Below are 21,817 nucleotides of genomic sequence, written 5' to 3'. Positions count from 1 at the left end.
CGTGTTTACACACACCGCCGTGAGGTTAGACTTCCACCATACCCTGTTTACCTCGTCCGTAGCCCCAAGTATTGGCATATAGAAAAAACACCCAGCCATCATCGACTTTAATCAGAGGCTCTCGTGTTTTTTGGGGGACAAAAACTTTAAATGTGTTCTTTTCTCAGGGAGAACAGATATTTGTTATCTGAATTATTTTTAGACGCGTCAATAGTGACCTCGAAAAAGGCCCCACTCGTGAGAAAATAGATTGTATTGGGTCATGAGATGAGATAAAGGCGTTGTCTGGGAAGAAAATTAAGACCAATCCTGTGATCTATTGTGTACTTTCTACTTGATCTTAGAGACAAATATTAGAGAATATATCGTTATGTTTCTAAAACGACGTAAGTCTGTATTCGCTCACTAACAAAACTGATGTTATCGCTGACGTCTGCTGGTATTGAGATATCAAGGCAGCAGCTGTAATATAGGATCTGAGATATCAATGAATTATTTGTAATATTGGAGTTGAGATATCAAGGCAGCAGCTGTAATATAGGAGCTGAGATATCAAGGAATTATTTGTAATATAGGAGTTGAGATATCAAGGCAGCAGCTGTAATATAGGAGCTGAGATATCAAGGCAGCAGCTGTAATAAAGGAGCTGAGATATCAAGGCAGCAACTGTAATATAGGAGCTGAGATATCAAGGCAGCAGCTGTAATATAGGAGCTGAGATATCAAGGCAGCAGCTGTAATATAGGAGCTGAGATATCAAGGAATAATTTGTAATATAGGAGTTGAGATATCAAGGCAGCAGCTGTAATATAGGAGCTGAGATATCAAGGCAGCAGCTGTAATATAGGAGCTGAGATATCAAGGAATAATTTGTAATATAGGAGTTGAGATATCAAGGCAGCAGCTGTAATATAGGAGCTGAGATATCAAGGCAGCAGCTGTAATATAGGAGCTGATATATCAAGGAATTATTTGAAATATAGGAGTTGAGATATCAAGGCAGCAACTGTAATATAGGAGCTGAGATATCAAGGCAACAGCTGTAATATAGGAGCTGAGATATCAAGGCAGCAGCTGTAATATAGGGGCTGAGATATCAAGGAATTTTTTGTAATATAGGAGTTGAGATATCAAGGCAGCAGCTGTAATATTGGTATTGAAAATATCAAGGCAGTAGCTGCAATATTGGTATTGAAAATATCAAGGCAGTAGCTGCAATATTGGTATTGAAAATATCAAGGCAGTAGCTGTAATATTGGTATTGAAAATATCGAGGCAGTAGCTGCAATAGTGGTACTGAAAATATCAAGGCAGTAGCTGCAATATTGGTACTGAAAATATCAAGGCAGGAGCTGTAATATTGCTATTGAAAATACCAAGGAAGTACCTGCAATATTGGTACTGAAAATATCAAGGCTGTAATATTGGTATTGAAAATACCAAGGAAGTACCTGCAATATTGGTACTTAAAATATCAAGGTAGTAGTTGTAATATTGGTATTGAAAATATCAAGGCAGTTGCTGCAATATTGGCATTGAAAATATCAAGGCAGTAGCTGTAAATATTTGTATTGAAAATATCAAGGCAGTAGCTGTAAATATTTGTATTGAAAATATCAAGGCAGTAGCTGTAAATATTTGTATTGAAAATATCAAGGCAGTAGCTGTAAATATTTGTATTGAAAATATCAAGGCAGTAAGTGTAAAGCAGACATTGAAGATGTATTAGTATTGAGAATATTCAGGCAATAACTTTATAACTGCTTGTACTGAGAATATTCAGTTTGTTTCATCGACGGCCTGAGTCAGTGTTCATGCTACAACATCTGGTTTGCCTGGTGCAGACTCAACTATTCACAGGACAGACCGCCGTGATAAAACTGCAGCACAAAACAACATCCACTCACTCACTCATCCTATCACTCGCTCACTCACTCACTCACTCACTCACTCACACTGTCACTCACCCACTCACTCACCCTGTCACTCACTCACTCACTCACGTACGGATTAAAAAATGTCAATAGAATCATGGTTATGGAGTGTTGTTTTCAATTTGTTTGTTTGTTGTTTAACACCACACTCAGCAATATTCCCGCAATATGACGGCGGTCTGTAAAGCATCGAGTCTGTAACCGGACAAGCCAGTGATTGACATCATGAGCATCGATCGACGCAATTTGGATACGATGACATGCAAGTCACACGAGCCTGACCACCCGTTCCCGTTGGTTGTCTCTGAGGACAACATTGGTTGCTGAAGACCAATTCTAACCCACATCTTCACGGGGCTGGAGTATTGTCTCTTTGTCCCTTCGTGTACACGTAACCCGTCCAAGCAGTGAAATGGAGAGTCCGGATATTCGGGGTCCGGAAGAACGAGGTTTCACTGTACATGTTATTCATGTAGCATATACAATCGGAGATTAATATTTGACTGTAATGCCTCGTCTGTGATAATTTATCAACAGGTGCGCACTCAATTCATCAGCGACATATTGCAATAGGTATCTAACAATACAATCACCAATTAGCGCGCTAAAACGAGCGGAGATTCGCACCTTTACAGGCAGATAAACACACAGCATCAAGATGTCCGCGATAGTGCCAAATGAACGTTGCGGAAGTGTGACAGCCCTCGGCGTATGTCGTCGCCTGCAGGGTATAAGACAGGGTAGAATATTAACGATGTCACAAGCATCACTGCCTGGACCATGATATTCTTCATCGCAGTAGCAGCTTTTTGTATAGCTGGAGGTATGTATTTCTAACCATGGCCACAATTTGAGGCCAAGCAGGGTCCCGTTTCACAAAGAGGTTTAAGCGTTACGTGAGGTGAGGTGGTTATTGCACGAATATATGGCGCCCGTGCGTGGCTGTGTGCACTAATCCAGACTAGAAAACTGAGATACCATGTTTGACAAGGATACCCCACTCAAACACAATATACTGCCTCCGAGCCGACCAGTCCTTCTTGTTTTAACCCTTTAATGCCGAGGGCCAGGGTGAGGTTGTACAAAGCGATCTTAGCGCTGAGGTGATCGTAAATCGCGTACCATAACACAGACTTACGACAGTCGTAGCGCTAAGATTGTATTGTACAACGGCACCCATGTGGGTAACAGCAAGTACTAGCTTCGAGGACCGCCTCCGTGGTCTTGTGGTAGAGCGTCCGCCCTAGAGCGGAAGGTCCAGGGTTCGATCCCGGGCCGCGTCATACAAAAAGACGTTAAAAGATTGTACTTGTTTTTACCCTGTCTGGCGCTCGGCATTAAGGGGCTAAAACAAGGACTGGTCGGCTCGGAGTCAGTATACTGTGTCTGAGTGGGGTATTCATGTTAAACTGCGGCATGGTATCTCAGTGAGCTAGCACTATAAATCGGCATCAGTCCGGACTAGTACAAGCAGCCACACACACACATACACGTGCATGCACGTCGCTATATAAGTGCAATAATCTTGGACGCGACGTTAAACCCCATTTCACCTCACCTCACTAGCTTCGACGTCTTTTTGTATGACGCGTCCGGGGATCGAACCACCAACCTTCCGCTCTCCAGGCAGACGCTCTATCCACTACACCATGGACGAATTCTAAAAGCATTACGACAGCCGCAGGTCAATGTTGCTATCTGTTTAACAAGAGTATATTTCTCTACCGTGTTTTATTCATTAACACTGGTCACTTGTGCCTAAAAGACACAAAAGAACAGTTTTCACTTGTTTTTTCAATGTTAGGATCCCCTAAGATCGCTTCGTGAAACGGGCACCTGAAACTGTTCAACCTCTCACAACCTTCTTGCAACAAAGCAAGTTAGAATCCGGTGAGCCTTAATTGGCAGAGTCGCTTTCATCAGACAAGCCCGACTCCTATGATCATTGGTTAAGGTTAAGGCACCGCAATTGGCTGTGCAGAGTTGTGTCCCTTGGGCACGCAAGCATCGTAAGATCGTGGGTTCGAATCGTGGTTCCGGTTATATTTCTAGGTTTGTCAGCACCATATCCATGCTCGTGGCTTTCACCAGAGTGGTAAACGTTTGAGACCAGCATCACTCCGGGCTTTCCTCCCACATCAAGCTGACACGCTGTGATATAACAGAAATACTGTTCAGGGCGGCGTTAAATTCAACACACTCACTCCGCCCTGATAATGCAAGAATAGTGCTGTATGTGGCGTACAACCTATCTTACCCATTAAGAAATATTTGCCATGATTTCCAGGAAGCTCCGCTACAAACCTTGCCCTGAACAGGTCAGTGACCCAGAGCAGCTATTGGTCAGTCTTCAATGGAGGTCGGGCTGTTGACGGAGACACAAACGGCAACTTTGATGAGGGGAAATCTTGTTTCCTCTCCGCCGACGACGACGATGAACCCTGGTGGATGGTGGACCTTGGTCAAGCGTTCCCTGTCGCATCAGTGACCATCTACAACAGAGCCGACTGCTGTGGTAAGCGTTAGTGGCGATGTCTGGGACAGTCGAGCATAGCGAGTATTGCACCTATGATCTTATATATGACAGCCAATGTGTAAAATCAGCCAATGTGTAAAATTACTGAAATGTTAACTTAGGCATTTCACAAAACGCCAACATATTTTAGTCGTATTTCACCATTCGCCTATGGTCTGAACCAATTCTATACCAGACTATACTAAGACAACCCTCCACTCCCCAAAGTGGCGATGTTATAGGCTGGTTGTTAAAGCGTTAGCTCGTCACGCGGAAGGTACGGTGGCCCATAAGGGACATGGAGTCTGTTATTATTCAATATTTTGATATTTCACTTACCGTTATCGTAACCTTTTGCAAATTAACACGATTTGTCATACAAATATGTGATAAATCATGTATAAAGAAGATATTGAATCGCTGAAAAGTGTAGCGAAAATGTCAAAAACTAAAATGAAAATGTCCAAAACAAAAACGAAAAGGTAAAAAACAAAAGCGAAAATGTCAAAAACTAAAATGAAAATGCAGAAAACTATTTCCACCGCGGTGATAATATTTCTACCCCGGTGTTGTTTTTGACATTTTCGCTTTTGTTTTTGACCTTTTCGTTTTTGTTTCTGACATTTTCGTTTTAGTTTTTGACATTTTCGCTTCACATTTCAGCGATTCAATAGCTACTTGAGAGTACATTTTCCATGTTCTCGGTTGTACTTATACATGACTTATCACATATTTGTATGACAAATTGTGTTAATTTGCAAAAAGTTACGATGAAAGTAAGTGAAATATCAAAATATTGACTCCATGTCCCTTATGGGCCACCGTAGGAGGCCTTGGTTCAACTCCCAACATGCGTGAATTCTTTGGAGCCCATTTCGTGTGTTCCTCACAGTGACATTGGTGGAATAGTGTTAAAAGCTTCATAAAATCACACTCACTCTCCGGTTAGGCTTGACACTTTATGTCCAGTACATATATGATGTCTGCATTGATAGGAGGTAAAGCTACTCAGAATTGATTTCTTTATCCTTAATCCCCAGCGAAAGAATTATTGCATTTACATATCCCTTATATTTTTTTCAAATCTTAGCATAATTTATAAAGATATGTTTTGTGCCAAAACACCTCGAAGTCTATACTCAATTTGGATGTTTTTAGCGTTAATTATACAGCAAAAGAAAAGCAAAGGTTTGCAAGTGATGATACTGTTTTACAAGATCAATTCAACGTCATCATAATATCTGTTCATTCTGTTAAGGGTCAAGGTTAAATAATCTGGAGATCCGAGTATACTCTGAGAATCCCGGAAATGACACCTCCACAGAAGGTCAGCTGTGCGGCGAGGTCACTGAACCTCAACCAAATGGCGCTGTGAAGGTCATCAACTGCCCAGCGGGGGTTAAAGGCCAGTTCGTCCGCATTGTCAAGGACGGTGAACTTATGAGCTTCTGTGAGGTCACAATTGAAGCCAAGGAGCCCAGAGGTAAGGCAGAAACGTTGGATATGTTGATGGTAAGGGATAGAAGTTGCAGATCTATTGATCAAGGAGATGCCGAGCTGAGCACGCCCATTATCACCTACTGGTCGAAGAAGGATATAGCCTGGTGGTCAGGCCCTGTGGCTCGTTGCATTTCAACGTGGCGTGGATAGTTGCTCATCATTTCAGTCACTGGTTTCCCTGTTCCAGACGTGATTATTTACAGGTCGCCGTGCTAAATCTACAGTAGTGATGACAATATCCGGCGCATGACAACAGCATGCAATAGGGTGATCTATTATGTGTAGAGTGAAACCTGGGGTATCCGGGACAGAATGGGTAGGCGCCACGTGGTCCTGTGCACAGCGCACAGGTCACAAATGAGGTGAACTTAAGCAACGTCGGTCGCGGAGAATAGTTGGATTGGTGACCGCGTACGGCAGCTTGTCTCCTGAGTGTGTTGAGCTTCGATCCTGCCCCACAGAGGCACATGTGACCCGTGAAGATTCCGGGGTAGAATAGGTCTTCAGCAAGCCATGCTTGCCCTAAAAGGCGACTATGTTTGTCGTAAGAGGCGACTACCGGGACCTGCATTCCATCGATACCCGTGAAGATCCAGGTTTGAATTGGTCTTTAGCAACCCATGATTGTCGTAAGAGACGCCTAACGCGATCTTGTGATCAGGTTCGCTGACTTGGTTGATGCATGCCATCGTTTCCCAATTGCGTGGATCGATGCTCATGTCAATCACTGGATTGTCTGGTCCAGACTCGATTATTTACAGACCGCCGTCATATTGCGGAGTGCGGCGTTAAATAACAAACAAACAGAAGCACATGTGGTGTCTCCTTAGGCAAGTGACTTTGCTCGAAATGTACCTCTGTTCACCCAGCAGTGAATGGGTAGGATAAGATGGTAATGTGGCAGGTTAATTTCGATAGCTTGTATACTTCCCAGGGAGCTGAGAACGAGAAACGAATTCACACTGATCTACTGACCGGGATAACAATGCTAGGGCTTGCACCTTGTGTATTGAGTACAGTGCAATATAAGTATAGACATTATGAATAGATCTCCACCCCTCCATGTTGAAGGGGCGGCGAAGTAGCCGAGTGGTTAAAGTGTTCGCTCGTCACGCCGAAGACCCGGGTTAGATTCCCCACATGGGTACAATGTGTGAAGCCCATTTCCGGTGTCCCCGGCCTCGATATTGCTAAAAGCGGCGTACAACAATACTCACTCACTCCATGTTGAAATAGCCGACTGATCAGGTGCTCGTAATGGCTGATAGTTTGTAATCATTCCTCGATTGTACGTTCAGCCGCGATAGACAATTTCGGAATATTTGTTTTTAGTGTTGAAATAAAAGACGACTAACGGGTCCGGGTGGTCAGGCTCGATGACTTGAAGGTAGATGATACCATCGTATTCCAGTTTCGTAGGTCGATGTTTATGATGTCTGGTCCAGACTCGATACTGCTGGAATATTGCTGATTGTGGCATTACAACAAACAAACAAACAACCCTCACTTCATGTTGCAGTGTGTCCAAGGGGGTTCAACAATGTTGAAGATCGGTGCCTGGCCTTCTCCACCACCTACGCAACTTTCGCGGAGGCTATCGTAAGTTATCCACGACCAGGGCTGGAAATAAATGACGTGGTTACAATTACACGGATCATAAAAGTACAATTAATAATGAAGGTTGTTGCATCCTCAATTTTCCAGTGCATAATATCGCCATTATTTTATGAGCATTTCGCTACCGCAACAGAGCCGTCCAATCAATAGGATGGAGTTACTGATAGGATAAGGAGGCATGAAACGGGTGGCGTCACTCGCTTCTAAAACGAGGCTATGGAAGCGAATAGGTCCGGGTAGGCTAACGTTGAATCTGTGAAAATATATAATTTGAACCAGGTAACTACTTTTAAATTGAAAGGAGCCCCAGCGAGACGGGATACAGAGACCTGATGAAATCTAGACTTGCTTCGTTTAGGGTTATTGCATTGCTGTTAGGGCTGGGCGGAAGGGGAAACAATATAGTTGGGGAACTGTGGGACAGACTAAGATCCACTGGATAAACAATTATTATATTGATGTTGGGTATTATTTAAGAAAAAAACGCAAAAATAAACAAAACGTAGGGTTAGACACGGAATTGGAGACCGAGAAGTACAAGGCCCGACGAGGCCCGACAAGGCCGTAAGCAATCACGGATGATTGAGGAACGTAGTGTAAACAAACACGTGAGGTATTAACAAAACATACCATGGTCCAATGATTGTGGCTGACTCATCATAAATACCACTCAACATAAATACCACCTTCACTCAGTCACTCACTCACTGTTTTAGACCTACTGCGAGATGCTGGACTCCAACCTCCTTATGATCAAGACTGAGGACTTCGACAACGCCATCGCAGCCTACATCGCCGGCAACGAACTGGGCGGTAAACACATGAAATAATTCGTGCAAAAAAGTTCAAATATGGCATAAACAGACTTCAAATTTATGGAACCCGGTGCAGAGGCACAATTGTTGTTAGTTATGGTTCGTACCCGTGAAGATCCGGGTTAGATTTGGAAGTCAGCAACCCTTGCTTGTCGTAAGAGGCGACTAACGGGATCGAGTGGTGGTGAGTCTCAGTGACTGGCAATTGGTTGCTGCATGTCAAAATATCCCAATTGCGTAGATCGATGTTCCTGATGTCAATCACAGGAATGTCTGGTCTAGACTCGAATATTTATAGACCGCCGTCTAGCTGGAATAGTGCTGAGTGCGGCGTTAACCAAAGAACAAACAAAAACAAAAAACAAACAAGCTATAGTTAGAAAAGGGAGGTAATCCAGTTAAATACTCTCAAGCTGTCTCACTTTATTAAGACTATATGTGTACACTACCTCTAGACCTGTGAAGATCCGGGGTAGAATAGGTCTTCAGCAACCCGTGCTTGCCGTAAAAGGCGACTATGCTTGTCTACTAACGGGATCGAGTGGTCAAGTTCGCTGACTTGGTTGAAGCATGTCATCGTATCCCAATTGCGTGGATCGCTGTTGATGATGTCAACCACTGGATTGTGTGGTCTAGACTCGATATTTCCAGACCGCCGTCATATAGCTAGAATATTGCTGAGTGCAGCGTTAAGTCCAAAAGACATGCACTACCTCTGTGAACAACTGGACGGGTCGAGTTTAAAAGAAAGTCAAAGCAAATTATATTTATGTAACTGAACAATCAAAATATCAACATGCATTTGAACAAATTTCTCGTAGCTTTCACCAAAGGAGTAAAGGTTTATGACCCTCATTAATTCAGGTTTTACGGTGATATAAATGAAATACTGTTCAAAGCGGCGTAAAACCCAACTCCACGTATATTTGTTATTTAATACCTCATCTATAACGCCACTTACTTTCAGGCCACAACTACTACGTTGGCGCCAGCGACATGGAGGACGACGATGTGTACCACTGGGTTGACGGCAGCTTGGTTGTATCCCCGTGGCACCCAGCCGGCCCCCGCGCCACTCTGCTCCCGGGGCAGACGCAGGAGTCTGGGTGTGGCTATCTCAACACCACCAGCACATACAATTGGGAAGCAATGCCTTGCAGCGAGCCTAACTTCTTTATCTGTCAACAGTGATTTGTGGAAAATGTGTACACTGTCGCGGACTTAACATATATCGTGCGCAAAGGTGAATTTCATGCCTCACCTGTGTTCACCTGTGTATGAAAATTTGTTTGCTGTTTAATAAATACATCCGCTGAAAACATTGTCTTTGGTTTCATTTTTGAGTCCTCGCGATACAATCACGACGTGTCAGCTTAGAGGTAGATATCGAGCGTTCATTCCAAGCGCTGCTTTATGGCTTATATCACCTTGCTCTACTTCAATGGGGTTTGTTTGTGTCCTTTGCAGAAAGTTAATTCCACTGGAACATATTTACGTCACGTGTAATGTTAAGTCTCCCAGCCTATGCGTATCGATCGATGGTGTCCAACTCTGACACTTATAGTTCCTTAACTGGGTCGTATTTCGGATCCAAAATCACAACCAGAAAGACCTTTGAGGTTCGTGACGAATTAGGCTTGATTCACACGATGACCGTTCATTTAGTGCGATGCGTAGTGAACTTCGATTTCTAAAACTGTATGCGAAGTTGCATTATGAAACATTAATGTGGATGTAAATTTTAAATTAACAGAAAAAAACAAATGCAATTTATAAATGTTAAAAAAGGAAATACATGTATCCCGGATGGGACTGAACCCAAGAAAAACTAGAATCTGTACAAAGAATCCCAAATATAAAATTTGTTTGCAATACATATAGTAATAGTAGAAATATATATTTACAATTGATTCTTTCTTTCAAATCCAGATTCATATTTTAATTAAATGAAATATAATTTGATATATGATATATAAACAGTTACATAAACAATAAGACTGAATGCATGAACAAAATACATAAAACATAGAAAAATGATAGTTGATAGCTAGAGACATCATGTAGAACCCCAGGTACATACATATATGAATAGACACAGAAACACACAAACCTACATACAGGAAGCATGGGGTGGGTGGGGGAGGATTACCCTGCGTGCAAAATATGACGCCGTGAAAGGAATTCAGCAGCAACTATTTTCAACGCGTCGGGTTGCATTTACTATAGGTTACACACAACCAAGTGTTTTCCCATAGACTTCTATAGTAACGTTATATTTTTAAAAAAAAATAACTAAGCATTCAACAGCTATTACCTGTACGTGTGTGCACAGTTTGGCTTTAGAGCAGGAATAAAAAAAATAAAAATGACTAGCTTAGCCAGCTCCTTTTCCGAGTACCGGAAGCTAAGTACCACCCCCAGTTTCGCACCAAATGTCACCTACTTGAAAATAGCTGTGGTCACATTCAGCATAAGTCATCATGTTGAAAAAGACAGTACTAAATATAGAAAAACATGGTCAGTTTTAATAACTGGATGGATGTACATTTGAAAAAGATAAAAATCTTACAGAATATCCTCCAATCACAGCCTGCAGATATCTCTCGATCTGCACTGAAGGCTGGTTTGGTGTAGTAGAACCTGTATAGAAATTATAGCGGGAGCCTTAGGCCACTCTACCGTTCGTGTCACCCTGCTCCTTTCTCCGAATGTTCCGGGATTGGCTACTCCTTGGTGATGCATAGATGCATAGACGCCATGGGACTGTCCTTGCAGATGCGTCTCGTTGCCATGGCTGTGCAAGTTGCTGTCTGGAACCTGTGTCGAAGATGCGCGGTTCAAATCCATATTTCTTGGTGAGGGTTATCATGGGTGAGTGGCCACTACGGGGACGATCTCTGATGTTGTTGACGTCGCCGAAGGTGTCATAACGGTGTTGCTGTGGACATGAATGGACGTGATTAGAGCCGCGAGATACAGGATTCAAACAATCCTTGGCTAAACATGTCATTTTCACTAAGACACGGCATGGTGATATCTAACGAAAACGATGTGTTTTTCTGAACACTGCAAATCCGAGGATTCATGAAAGTGGCAATGACATATGACTGGATATCTGGCCTTCTGATGCATCCCAGCTTGTTGCTGGGGGAGCCTTTGATTAGATTCGGCAATCTTCCACACATTGTAGATTTCATACATAAATACCCGGATGTAACCAATATGTGGTGTCTGAAGTGAGGTTGCAAAATCTCCCATGCAAAGTCAGTAGCTATGTTCTTTACAAGAAGAGACATCCCTCAAGATATTTAATTCAAGCTTGGGCCTAATCCAATTATTTTTGTATCTGAATTCAAATTTCTGGGTGTCTATTTTCACCAACGGCTTACAAAGCCCAATCACATTGCACAGCTACTAGTTGTAACAAAATAATAAATCTACTGAAATGTGTATCTAAGACCACATGGGGAGCAGACAAATCGTCCATGCTGATTCCATACAATTAAAACCGACAAAACACTTTCTATACTCACACGCAAAAGAAACGCAAGTCGAGTATGCAGTATACATGTTATTTATTTTCAACAGTAAAGACAAGAAATACTAATAGGGCAAGATTGACAAATATTTGACTGAAGACAGTTTAATGGATTAAAAGGTAGATGGCATAATTGTTTTTTTCAAATGTTAAGGGCTTACACAGTTTCGGGTCAATACCCAAAATGTCAATCAATACCTTGTGTGACCACCATTAGCATTGATCACTGCCACACATCTCCTGTACATTGAGTGGATCAGACGATTTGTGAAGGCCCTAGGGATCCCCCTGCACACATCCAGAGCAGCTGTGCGTAGATCATCGGCAGTTGTAGGGACTGGGCGCACATTGTGCAGACGCCCTTGAACCTCATCCCACAAGTGTTCGATTGGGTTCAGATCAGGGCTGAGGGCTAGCCACGGTAGAACACGGAGTTTGTGTTGTTGCAGAAAGACCATGGTAGCTCTGGCAACATGGGGACGAGCGTTGTCCTGCTGGAAATTGTGTTGTTGATGTGCAAAAAATGGAACAACGTGGGGTCTGATCACTTGGTCGATATACCGCTGAGCAGTGACGCCGTGTCACCGAGCTTGACCAACATTCAGAAAGCACATGGGTCCAAGTCTCGCATTAAGTCCAATCCCTGCCTATATCATGACGCTAGGTCCACCCCATGGATCCCTTTCCACAACGTTTCTGTCAGCGAAACGATCACCTCGACGCCTCCAAATTCTGACTCGTCCGTTTGCATGGGAGACAAAATAGCGACTTTCATCAGAGAAGATGTCAGCTTCCACTCGGGATGACGCCAATTGTGATGACCCTGTGCCCACTGAAGTCATGCTTGTCGATGCCGTGGTTGGAGAACAGGACGACGTGCTGGTCGGCCACATCTGAGGTTGTTTGAACAGAGACGTCGGTTCACAGTGTCCCGGCTAATGTGTTGATTATGTGTTCCTATGGTCTGTCGAGCACTTTAACTTGCAGTTAGGAACAGATGTTGCTGGTGTTGACGGGTAACCTGCCGATCTTGTCGAGGTGTGGTGACCCTAGGACGACCGCTCCGAGGAAGGTCATCTGTGGTCTGTGTAGCATTTTATCGATGCAGGAGACGGTAAATTGTGGTTATGTTTACGTTGAAATGACGGGCAACATCTTGAACAGACTCTCCAGCTTCCAAACGTCCGATAGCCTGGTTTCTCTGAATTTGAGTTAGGCGTGGCATTGTTGACCAAGGAGTGGTAGGTCAAAGAATCGGCAACAGTTTTATACCCACTACAGTTCGTGACAGTTCGTGCATTTTCAATTTCGCGAGAAATGGGTGCATGATACCCACATATTCATTGAAATCGTGCGTTTTTGGCGATTCGTTTTTTTATGTTGCGTTTTACTTCCAAAATGCAACCAAAAATATTGATAACACCATCAGGCTTCACTACATGCTAAAACTCGTATCAATTTAGGGTTCCGTGTTTGTTACCTATTTGCTTAAAACCACTTGCGTTTCTTTTGCGTGTGGGTATATATTTATAAGAAATCTCTGCTAAAATCCGTGTGTATTGCACGAGTCCGACTATATCATGGGCACGTGTTTATAAATCACTATCAAATAGTCACTGAATTCATCCAGGCTATGAGTATGTTTGCCATATTTCCATAAATGTTTTCATGAAGTGTCATTTAGCAAACCCTTTTCAGTCCAACTCCTTGAAGCGTGTGCACAGGAGGGTTTTCAACAACTTCAGTTTCCCATGTTCATGCTGAATGACAAAACAATGCCATTTAGAGAGCGGTCAAATGTAACAAATGTTATATTTGGATATAACACTTTCTGAGTTAAGTACAGATTCTAGTACTTTTACTAAGAAAGTGTTATCCCAAATATAACATTTGACACATATGACTTTCTAAATGGCTTTGTGTGTTCATAGCTTTCGGCCATGGGAGCCGTGCCAATTTACCCTTGTCAGAGGGTTACACCAAGCACGGGATCTAGACAAAGCAGTTGTCGGATTTTTATTTTGTGGAAGCCTCGGTGGCTGTGTGGGTGAGAACACTGACTTTGTGTGCTGATTAGGTGTCTCACTCTGAGAGTGTGGGTTCGAATAACCCATTGAAGTACTATAACTTGTACTTCACAAAGAAAGTTTTATCCCAAATATAACAGTTTCTACATGCGGAATGTTCATTGGCGCCTCCATGTCTTTACCGTCAGAGGGGCGGTCGGGTAGCCTAGTGGTTAAAGCGTTCGCTCATCACGCCGAAGACCCGGGTTCGATTCCCGACATGGGTACAATGTGTGAAGCCCATTTCTGGTGTCCCCCGTCGTGATATTGCTGGAATATTGCTAAAAGCGACGTTAAACCATACTCACTCACTCACTTTACCGTCAGATGTTATCTTTGGGATATCATGTCAATGTAAATCAAACCAACAGATGTTATGAATGATGTTGCTGAATGTGCTATTTGCACAAATGCTAAAATCGCTTTTAGATTGGCTGTTCAAGGACCTGCATGACAACATGGGGTTCTTCATGTTAACAACGTGGAACCAATTTCCCAACAATGTCTTCTCGATTGTGTCTTGTTAAATCAGAAAGAGGCGGCGAACCTTTCCAACAGGTAGTGAGCGAGTTGGAATCGGGTCTCAGTCGTTTACCAGTTTGGTGAAACCGACGAGCACGGGTATGGTGCTGACAAACCTAGAAACATACCCGGGGCGAGCCAAGATTCGAACTCACAAGGGACATAAGGGACATAACTCTGCACAGCGAATTGCGGCGCCTTACACGACTGGGCCTCATGAGTCATATGTGGTCAAAACTGTAGCCAAGACTTTATTTCTGAAAACTATGCAGTCACCACACATTTTCAAAGATGTATCTGCGTTATCTCGAACAACTAAATTTCTGGACCCTCTAAGTGGGTGTTTTGTTTCACTCCGCAATGAGCAATATCCCAGTTACATGATGGCGGTTTGTAAGTAATCGAGTCTGGACCAGACAATCCAGTGATTGACAGCATCGATCCACGTTATTGGGATACGATGACATGTTTCAACCACGTCAGAGGGCCTGGCCACCCGATCCCGTTAGTAGCCACTTACGCAAAGCATCGGTTGCTGAAGACCAATTTTAACAAGGATCTTCATGTGTGAGGGTGGATGGTGGACATGGCACTTAATAGCTCAGCCTATAGCGGACATCAACTATCTGATAAGACAAGTCAAATCGCCATCGTTTTGTCTCATACGACAAGCATGGGTTGCTGAAGACCACATCTACCCCGGAACTTCGCACGTCTGTCATTCGGAATACCCCGTGTTCACCTTTTCGACGTTGCATGGTCAGAAAACACATTCCGACTGTCACTTTCTCGATCCGGTAAGCGCCGCTCTGATTGGCCGTTTTAAAGATCGTTCTGACGTGACCCGTAATGGTATGTCCTCAGATCTTTGTTTAGCGGGAGCGAGAACTAAGATCTGATTTTAATGAGATTGGAAAAAAATATTTTCAACTGACAATGAATGAATACAAACTCATCAATGAACTTTTCCACAATTTTAATCCCCAAGAAATAATCACTAAAGTGGTCTCTGACAGATGAAGAAGTTAGGTTCACTACAGTACATGGCTTGCCAAGCTCCGGTGGCTCCGTTCAAGTAGCCACATGCTGCATTCTTTATTTCTTCTACTGCAGCGGCACCGATGCCAGCGTTCTTGCTTCTCCAGGGAACGTCGACGGTGGAACCATCCACCCACTGAAACACTCCAGTCTCCTCCAGGTCCATGGCGCCCACGTAGTATGTGTCTGAAAGCAACGAGTGAGTGTGTTTTTACGACGCGTTTTATATGTATTTTTTCGCTTTGTTCCAGCAATATCACGACGAGGAATACTTGAAATGGTGTGCTTATGTAGGAATCGAACCTGGGCATTTGGCCTGACGAGCGAACACCACCCGGCTAACAAAACGCCCTCTCTGGGATTAGGATAATATGGCGTTTATGTGATTGGTTCTTATTGGATGGATAGAGCTAACCAGTAAGTCCCGACCCCGTTAATCAAGAAACCCTGTACTCTGGACCTTTACCGTTGGGAACCTCTCTCGAAACATATAATGTAAATAATAGCCCCAAACCCGTTTGTCTGAATGATGACTTACGTACAGCGCCATCTCTCCGCAAACAGGATTAGTTACAGAAATTAATTAATCTAAACCACTTGATCTGTCAGACTCTGACGACCAAGGGCACCGGGTTGTACTTTTAGTGTTCAAATATCCAAACCGGTTAAGTACCGGACAAAACCTTAACTTTACTTACAATCCTTTGAAAAAATCGTTTAAAAGGCACGATAAATGACGCATAACAGTGAAAATATATTTGTAAACTATTCAAAGCCAAACTACCTTAGTAGTAATAAAACAAACTTACCATTGAGTTTGTTTCCAACCATATAGTTTCTGACGGCGTTGTCAAGGCTCTCCGTCTTAATCATCAGCAGGTGTGAGTGCATGCTCTCGCAGTTCGTCTGCAACAAAGGTTTACCTTGACTACAACGGAACCTCGTTAATCCAGAAAAACCCGTCTTCAGGACGATAACTGTTTCTGCATATACTCAAGGCAAAAGTAATATATATCATATGATAATAGGGTGATATATATGTATTGATAACTGAAATTAATATTGATAACAATTACGACAATCACTCAAAGAGATGGTGAAAACGAAGCACATGGGGTGCCAACAATAAATATTGCTGACGCAGTTGCTGCGTCATTAACGACGACGGCATCCAAGACGACTGGGCCACCCAAAGTACAACGATCTAAGCGCTACGACTATCGTAAGCCTTTGTTAAAGTATGGGAGTTACGATCGTCTTAGACCTGAGACAGTTTTGTGCAAATGGGCCCGGGTGGATACGGATTCTGCAGGGACCATAGAGTTGCATCGCCTTTAACGTATATGGAGTCAAGAGAATCCGGTTCATAAGGTCTTCCTGCATCTAACTTGTGATACCAAAGGTCCCAGGGCGATTTTGTGTCGAATATTTACTTGTTTCAAGCTCGCCTTCGAAACGGAACTCGAGAGATTTGCTTATGTCCTTGAACACTTACCAGGGCCTCGGCGAATGTGGCGAAACTCGGGACAAACCTCAGGCACTCGGTGTCTATTGGGGAAAACCCGGAAGGACACTTGGCTGGAATTGTACAGAAATGATTTTAGCACGAAATAGAAAACATATATTCAGGGTTTCTATACAAAGTATTCAATTATAGATCTGTTCACCCAGCAGTGAATGGGTAGGATGAGATGGTTATGTGGCAGGTTAACTTCAATAGCTTGTATACTTCCAAGGGAGCTGAGAACGAGAAACGAGTTCACACTGATCTATTGACCGGGAAAACAATTTTAGGGCTTTGAACATGCACCTTGTGTATTGAGTACAGTGCAATATAAGTATACACATTATGAATAGATCTCCACCCCTCCATGTTGAAGGGGCGGCGAAGTAGCCTAGTGGTTAAAGCGTTCGCTCGTTCCGCTGAAGGCCCGGGTTCTATTACCCACGTGGGTATAATGTGTGGAGCCAATTGTCGGTGTCCCCCGCCGTGATTTGCTGGATAATTGCGGCGTAAAATCATACCCATTCACTCAATCATATAGCATTTCACCGTTGACATTAATTTGATCATAATTAACGAACAGTAATTTAGGAAAGTAGAAGGCATATATCTTATTCCCCTAAATGGTGATAAACGTTATCGAAGGAATGAATGTCATTCTGCGATACTGTCGTGATAATATAGTTCATTCGGTTTTTGTTGTACAGTGAAATCCCTTTACTCCCAGAACTGTTCTTTGTGACGTCGACCCGATTAACCGTATTCCGGATAAACGAGTCCTGGGTATGGAGTTTTGAATATGTATCGTCGGATCATACAGTTTCGGGCATCATGCGGTATCGGACGGCCATGTTTATCGCGATTACTCGCGCTATAACAGCGGGTGTGCCGTCACACAGACATTGTAAATATACTCAGATGATGGCAGGTTTTTAAAATAAAGTCGTCTTTTATAAGTGAGTGAGATGTTTTACAGTTCTTGTGATTAGCGAGAAAACTACGAATGTTTCTTAAGCGCCCGAAACCCATAACACGGGAGTGAGTGGGTGAGTTTGGTTTAACGCCGCTTTTAACAGTATTACAGTTATATCGCGGTTGTCGGCTTAATGTGGGAGGAAAGCCCGAAGTGATGCAGGTCTCAGACGGTTACCACTTCGGTGAAACCCACGAGCACGGGTATGGTGCTGACAAACCTAGAAACATAATCGGGGCGAACCGGGATTCGAACCCACAATCATAGGTTTCTGGCGTGCCCAGGGGGACGCAACTCTGCACAGCGAATCGCGGCGCCTTAGACGACTGGGCCACCCGTGCCCCCCCCCCCCCCCCCCCCCCCCCCATAACACGGGAACAGGTAGACGTTTCTGTAAGTGATCGTCAGGATTGCAGGGTTTTAGAACAAACAATGTTACACTGAGTTCATAGTAATCTTCTGATTTGATATCATGGGTTATTTTAAGAAGATGTAAATTGATTGAAAGATGCATTTATTCGGTAAACACGAGTTTGTGTGGACAAAGTTATAATTATGATTAGGAAGTTAGGCTACTGGGTTTTTTTCAATTGAGAAGTTTCGAACGTATATTCGACACCCCTGGGAGACCAATCAGAATGCCGGATTCGAAAACGTCGTGGAAGAATCATAATTTCACTCGCCTTACATCATTGTTGACGTTTTCACCAATAATAACGTCATTTGAAATGAAGATATTTTGTAATGACGTCGACAATTGTCTAATTCTGGATCCCCATCCACAAAGCGTTCGTAGCCTTACGACAGTCGTAAATAAGAAGTTGTATTTAGACTATCACAGCACTACTAACGCTGTGTGGATCGGAAGCGTGCCCTATACTCATACCTGTTACTTCCACTTCACAGAAACTAAGAAGGTCCAACTCGTTCTCCAAGCTCTTCTGCTTAGTGATGCGTATATATCTTCCGCTAACTTCGCCCTCGCACTGAAGGGTTACGACATCTTCGTCATCAGCTGGCCCCTCGAACGTCGCACACGGCGTTCCTTCAGCGTCACTAACGACGTCAGGGTTCTCAGTGTACACCGTTACAGTCAGCCTCTGAAGCCTCTCACCTGAAGAAGATATATGAATAAAAGGCTCTTTGAACATTATTATGACAGCCTAACCGCGGAGTGTCAGAGAATGCGGGAAAGTAGCCAATGGGCCACGTTTGAGGGTAATTAATGTCTTTTTACGCATTTTACGCTAAATCATAACATTAATCATAATCATTTAACGTCAAATGAAATGGGAATTCTAGCTGAGAATATACCCGTTGGGGATTACGGATAAGAACGGTCCAGCAGCAGATACGTGTAAGACGCGACAAGCATGGGATGCTGAAGACCAATTCCAACCCGGAACTTTAACGGGGGAAGACTTCATTAATTGCAGCCACTCTAATATAAGGAAGATAATTTATGGATGTCAACTTCTTTATTATGAGGATCACAACGTTTCGGAGTATATGCTTACTCCTTCATCAGGTGAATGAATGCTATGATGTTGTTGTTGTTGCATTAGGTTTTTAAGAGGTCGCCTTCTGCCAAGGCAATTTCGGCTGACCTGTCCCTCTTTGGGACTCCTGTGTGTGAGAAGGGTTCACATATCTATTGTGAGTTCGGTGTTCACATAATTTCTGTTTTTGCATTGATATGATTTCTATTTTAATATATTGTTTTGATTTCATTTTTATCCTTGGCTGCTCTGTTTATATACGTTCGAGCAGCTGTCGAATGCTATGAGCCAGAGAGCACATATATGTACCCGTAAGTACAACAAAGGTAATAAGATAACAACGATAGGTGATTAGCAATAGACAATGGAAGCCAACACTCTACAGTAATTAGCGCTGATAGTTATGCACACCTGGAAGCCAGGACTAAATTATCACTGTCTGGTAGTTGGCAAAGGAACAATGGGAAAACGGAAGGCCGGGGTAAGTTAGCACTGATTGGTAAAAGAATAGAAATAGCAAAGGAAAAATTGAAGCCACTCTAATATTGTTGCAATTTTGCTGGCTGCGGCGTATAACGACATTCAGTCATTTTCTCTGTGGTTGCAATGAACGTACCGCAGCAGTCTGCTCTGTTGTAGATAACGACATTGTCGACGGTGATAACCTGCTCCAGATCCACCATCCACCAAGGATCTGAGTCTTGTATGTTTGTAGCGAAGCAGGACTCGGATTTCCAGTCACCGTCGGTGTTGCCGTCAGTGGCGAGGGAGCCGTTATACGAAACCCATGTGCTGCTGGTCGTGGCTGGTTTACCAAGGGCGAAGTTTGTTGCGGTGGCTGAAACAAAGTGCCAGAAAAGCTCATAGTGAAACCTTGTTGGTAAGGACCCCTGTAATCTGGAAAATGGACCTCCCGATGAAAACAAGTCACTATGTGTAACAGGATAGCACTTTAACAAATACGATGGCTATACCAATAGGATCCCTGAATATATTATGTGTAACAAAACGTACTTATTATTCCTTTTTGAAGCAAGCAATTCTCTACTTCAGCTCAGATGAGGAGAGGTGAAATTGGGTTTAACGTCGCGTCCAAGATTATTGCACTTATGTCGCGACGTGCATGCACGTGTGTGTGAGTTAATGTCTGCTTGTACTAGTCCAGATTGATGTCGATTTATAGTGCTAGCCCACTGGGATAACATGCCGCAGTTTAACATGAATACCCCACTCAGACACAGTATACTGACTCCATGTCGACCAGTCCTTGTTTTAGCCCCCCAATTCCGAGCGCCAGACAGGGTAACAACAGGTACCACCTTTTGACGTCTTTTGGTATGACGCGGCTCGAACCCCGGACCTTCCGCTCTCCGGGCGGACGCTCTACCACTAGACCACAGGGGTAATCTCAGTTAGACATGTTATGATTTGAGAGTCGTTGTTAACTTGTAAAAAGTTGTTGATCTTTACAATAAAGTAGGACGTGTTTATACTTACCACTGCCAACCAGGGCTGCGATGAGAAGGTACTGGATCATTGTCGTATGAAAAAGCAATGTATCCTCCAGCTCTGGGTCAGGACGTTTTATAGTCTACGTCTTAACTTTAATCTATGACCAGCCCATTAATTAGCCACCTTAAGAATTTCACTCCACTGTCAAGTGCCAAAGCAATATGTTACATTGACCGATGGTCAACGCAAAATCAGTGTTACTTTCATCTCTCCCGTGATCTGTTACATAATACCTCACTGGTTCATAACCTGCAGATTTGAATTACCTTGAGCAGATGTTGCATGGGAAGATCTTGACTTGCTGTGCGAGCGCTTTGATGGAGCAGGCCCCGTCTGGGTTGGAATTTGTTTTCAGCAGCACATGCTTTTCGTAAGAGACGACTAACGGGATCGGGTGGTCAGGCTCGCTGACATGGTTGATGCATGTAATCTTTTTTTCCAATTGCGTAGATCGATGCTCATGATATCAGTCACTGGATTCTCTGGTTCAGACACGAATATGTACACACCACCGTATAGCTGGAATAGTCCTGAGTGCGGCGTTAAACAACAAACAAACAAAATGGTGGAGTAGGTTCAACTATAGGTATCACAGATTCGTTAAGTCTTTTCATTTGCGGTGCAATATTCATATTCTCTGCGAACCGTGACGACGCTGGGTAGAATAGGTCTTCAGCAACCAATGCTTGCCCTAAAAGGCGACTATGCTTGTCGTAAGAGGCTGATTGTCTGGTCCAGACTCGATTATTTACAGACCGCCGTCGTATAGCTGGGATATTGCTGA

General features: G+C 43.3%; 2 protein-coding genes across 2 annotated transcripts; one reads left to right on the top strand and one right to left on the bottom strand.

Moving 5' to 3' along the window:
- The first annotated feature begins 2,675 nt into the window (after positions 1-2,675).
- LOC124115766 (collectin-12-like) lies at positions 2,676-9,700 on the top strand. Its single transcript, XM_046476881.2, has 6 exons — positions 2,676-2,757; positions 4,222-4,449; positions 5,708-5,932; positions 7,469-7,548; positions 8,283-8,379; positions 9,349-9,700. The coding sequence occupies exons 1-6, from the start codon at positions 2,715-2,717 to the stop codon at positions 9,570-9,572; spliced, it is 897 nt and encodes a 298-aa protein (XP_046332837.2). The 5' UTR covers positions 2,676-2,714; the 3' UTR covers positions 9,573-9,700.
- A 5,766-nt stretch (positions 9,701-15,466) lies between these two features.
- On the bottom strand, positions 15,467-21,071 carry LOC124115782. Its single transcript, XM_046476900.1, has 6 exons — positions 21,019-21,071; positions 20,138-20,359; positions 18,909-19,136; positions 17,041-17,123; positions 16,355-16,451; positions 15,467-15,731 (listed from the first exon to the last, which is right to left on the bottom strand). The coding sequence occupies exons 1-6, from the start codon at positions 21,056-21,058 to the stop codon at positions 15,505-15,507; spliced, it is 897 nt and encodes a 298-aa protein (XP_046332856.1). The 5' UTR covers positions 21,059-21,071; the 3' UTR covers positions 15,467-15,504.
- Positions 21,072-21,817: the final 746 nt, after the last annotated feature.

Source organism: Haliotis rufescens, unplaced genomic scaffold (genome assembly GCF_023055435.1).
Source record: "Haliotis rufescens isolate VD_foot unplaced genomic scaffold, xgHalRufe1.0.p SCAF_8, whole genome shotgun sequence".
Lineage (NCBI taxonomy): Eukaryota > Metazoa > Mollusca > Gastropoda > Lepetellida > Haliotidae > Haliotis > Haliotis rufescens.
This window is presented reverse-complemented; position numbering and strand designations above follow the sequence as displayed.

What these genes read in the sequence shown, in the direction of transcription:
- LOC124115766 (XM_046476881.2), top strand. Translation starts at nt 2,715, where the DNA reads ATGATATTCTTCATCGCAGTAGCAGCTTTTTGTATAGCTGGAG. An exon ending in CAACAGAGCCGACTGCTGTG is followed by an intron (nt 4,450 to 5,707) that starts GTAAGCGTTAGT and finishes CATTCTGTTAAG; the next exon opens with GGTCAAGGTTAAATAATCTG. An exon ending in CAACTTTCGCGGAGGCTATC is followed by an intron (nt 7,549 to 8,282) that starts GTAAGTTATCCA and finishes TCACTGTTTTAG; the next exon opens with ACCTACTGCGAGATGCTGGA.
- LOC124115782 (XM_046476900.1), bottom strand. Translation starts at nt 21,058, where the DNA reads ATGATCCAGTACCTTCTCATCGCAGCCCTGGTTGGCAGTG. An exon ending in CGCAGCCCTGGTTGGCAGTG is followed by an intron (nt 20,360 to 21,018) that starts GTAAGTATAAAC and finishes ACTTTGTTTCAG; the next exon opens with CCACCGCAACAAACTTCGCC. An exon ending in CAACAGAGCAGACTGCTGCG is followed by an intron (nt 19,137 to 20,137) that starts GTACGTTCATTG and finishes TATCTTCTTCAG; the next exon opens with GTGAGAGGCTTCAGAGGCTG.